This window comes from Sapajus apella, unplaced genomic scaffold (genome assembly GCF_009761245.1).
Source record: "Sapajus apella isolate SASKATOON/1434 unplaced genomic scaffold, GSC_monkey_1.0 scaffold62, whole genome shotgun sequence".
NCBI lineage: Eukaryota > Metazoa > Chordata > Mammalia > Primates > Cebidae > Sapajus > Sapajus apella.
In genome coordinates, this window is record NW_022437002.1 from 17,557,498 (window position 1) to 17,562,851 (window position 5,354).

General features: G+C 48.1%; 1 protein-coding gene across 3 annotated transcripts in view; it reads right to left on the bottom strand.

Moving 5' to 3' along the window:
• Positions 1–4,642, bottom strand: part of PRDX1 (peroxiredoxin 1) — a 12,642-nt gene extending 8,000 nt beyond the window's left edge. The window contains exons 1-2 of one of the 3 annotated variants that reach the window (XM_032247400.1): positions 4,496–4,642; positions 1,744–1,860 (exon numbers count right to left, since the gene is read on the bottom strand). In XM_032247400.1, coding sequence (XP_032103291.1) covers positions 1,744–1,849 — 106 coding nt within the window. In that variant the 5' untranslated portion in view covers positions 1,850–1,860; positions 4,496–4,642. Of the gene's footprint in view, positions 1–1,743; positions 1,861–4,035; positions 4,067–4,461 lie in introns of those variants that run through there. The other 2 variants (XM_032247401.1, XM_032247402.1) reach the window with 2 other exon arrangements.
• Positions 4,643–5,354: the final 712 nt, after the last annotated feature.

Sequence of the window (5,354 nt, forward strand, 5' to 3'; positions counted from 1 at the left end):
AAAAAAAAAAAAAAAAAAAAAAAAAAGAAAGAAAGAAAAAAAAAACAAGAACTAAGGAGGCTGGGCAATGTGGCTCGAGTGCTGTAATCCCAGCACTTTTGGAGGCCAGGGTGGGAGGATTGCTTGAGGTTAGGAGTTCAAGACCAGGCGAGATCGCACCACTGCACTACAGCCTGTGCTACAAGAGCAAAACTCCAACTCAAAAAAAAAAAAAAAAAAAAATCAAGTCAAGCGGCCCTTTTTGACATTTACCACTTTGCAGTATCACTGGAAACTAACTCATCTAAACAACTCCTCAAGGCTTTGTCTAACAAGCACCATGGGGCCTCAGCAGGTCAAGCCCTAGAGGGCAGAGAGCAGCTCCTCCTAGACCTCCTGCTTATACTCCTAGGCCAAGGTCACCTCTCTATGGTACAACTTAATCTTGTTTACCAGGAAAAGCCCCAATAACAAAGTGTGATTATGTTCAGGAAAAATAGTCAAATGCTCTACCAAAAGCTAACTCCAGGAACTGATGCTACTGAGAAAAGGACACTTTACACCTGAGTTTCAGGTTTGCATTCTAAGTAATCTATAGCCTCAACTGTCCCAGGAGATCCAGCTGCTTTGGGACTACAAGACAATGGGAGAGCCTCAACAGAACTTGCCAAGTGTCTGCATGAAACTATGACAACACAAGGCCGGGTGCAGTGGCTCACGCCTGTAATCCCAGCACTTTGGGAGGCCGAGGCGGGTGGATCATGGGTAAAGAGATCGAGACCATCCTGGTCAACATGGTGAAACCCCATGTCTACTAAAAATACAAAAAATTAGCTGGGCATGGTAGCGCGTGCCTGTAATCCCAGCTACTCAGGAGGCTGAGGCAGGAGAATTGCCTGAACCCAGGAGGCGGAGGTTGCGGTGAGCCGAGATCGCGCCATTGCACTCCAGCCTGGGTAACAAGAGCGAAACTCCGTCTCAAAAAAAAAAAAAAAAAAAAAAAAGAAACTATGACAACAGAAAGAAGAGTTGTTCCATCTATAACATCAACTTTCCTCTGGGGTCAAAACAGTCTAGGCAAAGTGCCTAGCCCTCGGCCTAATATTAACAGCTGTGATATATACGTGACCCAAACAAGCTTTATAAGCAGTGTCACAGCTCCAAAGATTTGAGTGAGCTCTGAGACTTTAAATGTAGAATGTCTCTTATAATGAGATAATGAGAATTTCTCCAATAATAAAACAGAGGAGGGCTGAATGCAGTGGCTCACGCCTGTAATCCCAGCTCCTGGGCAACATGGTGCCCATCTCTACAAAAAATACAAAAACTAGCCGGGCGTGGTGGCATGCCCCTACAGTCCCAGCTACTCAGGAGGTTAAGGTGGGAGGATCAGCTGAGCCCAGAGAGGAAGAGGCCTCAGTGAGCCATGACTGCAACACTGCACTCCAGCCTGGGTGATGCAATGAAACCCTGTCTCAAAAAAGAAAATAAAATAAATAAAACAGACAAGGAATACTGAAGAGAAAATTGCACTAGGTATGTCCAAACATAACAGAGCATGTGGTTTCTCCAGAAGTAGTCTGGTCCTAGGATATATACGCTGTAGTCACTTGATTCACTTCAACATGAAGGCAACAACCAAAATACTTATTCCCAGGAGACAAAACATTTTACAGTCAAACACAACATTGACACAAAACTAACATGCCATTCCTAGAATATAAAATAACTCCATCTCAATGAGCCCAGTGTAATTACTTTTACCTTTGTAGTCAGACAGGCTGATATCTTTAAACTGACCGTCTGGCATAACAGCTGTGGCTTTGAAGTTGGGGGCAGGGTGCCCAATTTTAGCATTTCCTGAAGACATCTTCCTATCAGCTAGAAAAGAGAAACGAATTAGAAACAAGCCTTAATTTTCTAGATAACCAGTAGCCTTCACTTACTAAGACTTAGCTTTAGAACAATCAAGGAATTGTCCAGTATGTCCCTGAATACATTAAATGTTGTATTAGTAAGAAGCTCAAGCAGGCCGGGCGCGGTGGCTCACGCCTATAATCCCAGCACTTTAGGAGGCCGAGGCGGGTGAATCACGAGGTCAAGAGATCGAGACCATCCTGGTCAACAAGGTGAAACCTTGTCTCTACTAAAAATACAAAAATTAGCTGGGCATGATGGTGCCTGCCTGTAGTCCCAGCTACTCGGGAGGCTGAGGCAGGAGAATTGCTTGAACCCAGGAGGCAGAGGTTGCGGTGAGCCGAGATTGCGCCATTGCACTCCAGCCTGGGTAACAAGAGCGAAACTCCGTCTCAAAAAAAAAAAGAAGCTCAAGCAATCTGAGCTTTCCAACTTTTGGAACAAAACAAGACTCTGAATCTCAGCCTTTGTTTTCATTTTAAAACAGCAAGGCAATTTCTTTATATACTGAAGTCACCTCTCACTCTTTCTGAATCATGATTTGTGCAGGCATCTTACTCATTATACAGAAGCAGAGATGGAGGCAGGTGAAGACTCTCAAACCAGAATCCCAATGCACAATGCCACAAACACTTTTGTTTGGCCTGGAAAAAATCATGTTGACCTTTCCCATTACTGGGCCTCCACCAGCCTTCATAACGTCAGAAGCATATTTGACTTTTCTCCAGGTAGCTGTGTCTAAAACAGCACACACTTATAGTCAATCCAAATTTTCTTTTTGAGATGTAGTTTTGCTCTTGTTGCCCAGGCTGGAATGCAATGGCACAATCCCGGCTCACTGCAAACTCCGCCCTCCAGGGTACAAGCGATTCTCCTGCCTCGGACTCCTGAGTGGCTGGGATTACAGGCAAGCGCCACCACAACCGGCTAATTTTTTTGTATTTTTAGTAGAGACAAGATTTCTCCATGTTGGTCAGGTTGGTCTCGAACTCCTAAACTCAAGTGATCCACCTGCATCGACCTCCCAAAGTGCTGGGATTACAGGAGCAAGCCACCGCAAGGGTAAGCCATGATCGCGCCACTACAGCCCAGTCTGGGCGACAAAGCAACACACCGTCTCAAAAAAAAAAAGAAAAACACAAAGAAAAAGAAAAGAGACGAGACCAAGATATTGGCATCTGCTCAATTTCAAATCTTTAGGTATACAGCCGAGAAGTCCCTTCACAAACGGGTTCCTGACTTGGGGGCTAATATCCCAGGACGAAAATAAGAACAAGAACAAATTTACTGCTGAAAAGAAATGTTGCGCTGGATTCACCCAGGTCAACACCAAGATAAGTATCGAGATCTTGGCCAAGAGCCCCGTTTCAAGCCTGTAATCCCAGCTACTCGGGAGGCTGGGGCAGGAAAATCGCTTGAACCCGGGAGGCGGAGGTTGCAGTCAGCCGAGATCGCACCACTGCACTCCAGCCTGGCTGACAGAGCGAAATTTCGTCTCAAAAAAAAAAAAAAAAAAAAAAAACCCCAGAGATTTAACCCACTAAGCCTCGGTCTGAAAGTTTTTTCAAAGTCCCAAAGTTCTTGGTTCATAATACCACAACCAAAAGAAAGAAACTCTGTGACCAAGGATCTTAGCTAACTTTTTACTGCTTTTTAAAAAGTCCTTAAAAAAAAAAAAAGTCCTTAAAACCTTTAACGACAAAAAACAGAAACAGCCGGGCGCAGTGGCTCACGCCTGTAATCCTAGCACTTTGGGAGGCCGAGGTGGGTGGATCACCTGAGGTCAGGAGTTCAAGACCAGCCTGGCCATCGTGGTGAAAGCCCATGTTAAAAAAAAAAAAAAACTAAGGCATACTGCAACTTAGTGACCCTATAAATGGCCTCCTTGTCCAAACCTATATTCCCAGTTGGCCCGAAAGTCCAAAACCCAACCAATTCTGGGTAATGACTGCTGGGTTCCAGGGTGGCGCCGTGTTCCTTCAGGGGATCTGCCCAGTGCCGAGGGCCACACCCCTAAGCTCCAGGTACCCGGCTCTATCACACCCCAACAAAAGGAAAGCACCAGCAGATTTCGTGCTTCAGCGGGGGCATTTGGGCTCCTCCATTCCATGTACGAGAAAATAAAGATGGGGAAAGTACCCGAAGCTCCCCATCTAGTCAAGGCTCAGGACCCGGAACAGCCTTTACCCTATCGCAAGATTGACAAGTACAGGCTGTTTTCTACAGCCATGAGTCCGGATACAGGTCCATTCCAGAAGCTTCCCGAACCCACCCAGCCCAGCAGGAAGCTAGTCTTGGAGACCCCACCACCGGCCCGCCCCGATGCCGCGTCACGTGCTCGGGTGGCCGAGGTTAAGACTCGACTCGCATCCACTATAGCCTTGGGATTCAACCGGGTGCCCCCACCCCTACGCGGGGGGGCCACGTGAGGGGTACACGTAGCGCTCAGGCAGTCTCGGGCTCCAGGCCTCCCCCAGCTGCCTCAAGCACCACAGAACCCCAACCCGAGCGCGGGCGGGCCCCGGACAGGAGGAGAAAGAGGCAACAGGCAAGTACGCGCCGCACCTCGCTCCGCTGAGGCCGCGCTGGGCACACTCACCAGTCCTGACACAAGTCTCCGAGAACAAACCACCGAACAGAAAGAGGACCCAAAGAACTCGCCCGAGGCTCAGCCTTTATAGCTAATACGGCTCTCGCGAGAGTCGAAGCAGGCCGGGGGTGCGGGAGGAGGAGACAGAGGAGGGGGATGTAGCAGGAGCCCCGCCCCACCCTGGCGCGCCCCGCCAGAATGACTCGGCGCTTTCCCTCTTGGGGGCGGGCGCGGAAATGCTAATCCCCCTCACTGCTGTGGACCGCAGAGGTTGGAGTGAGGCGCCCTTGTGGCCGCTCCCAAACCCAAACGTTTAGGTTGATCCTAGATCTCTGCGGAAAACCAGGATTCTCTTTACTTCCAGGACCACTGCGCACTGTACCCTCAATGCCCAAACCGGAGTAAGCCTCCTACCTGCTGCCTACGGAGGACCACGTGGAACCACACCAAGCCCTGAGAACTGTATATCCAAATATTTCTTAAGTTCGCAACCTTAACCCCACCTCAGATCCTGAGTAACCCTCGTGGCTTACATCGTTTCCTTCATTGTACTCTTTGATTACAGTGTTGCTGCTTTCTGTTGTCAAGGAAAATAAAGTCTGAGGACGCCTAAACTTGTGCCAAAGAGAAAGTTCAGCCTGGGAGGCTGACTCAGGTACACGACCATCCTCTCCACGGATGAATAACTGACTTTACAATCTTGGGTCAAAGCATCACACATTAGCCATCCATCACACACGGTTAGGCAAAAGGCCTCATACATTTCCTGATGGCTACCCCCCACAAACACTCACAAAATCATTCATTATTGTTTGCTACCCTGGAAACCGTTATAGCCTCCCATAAAACAAGGACGTGTCAACTGTAA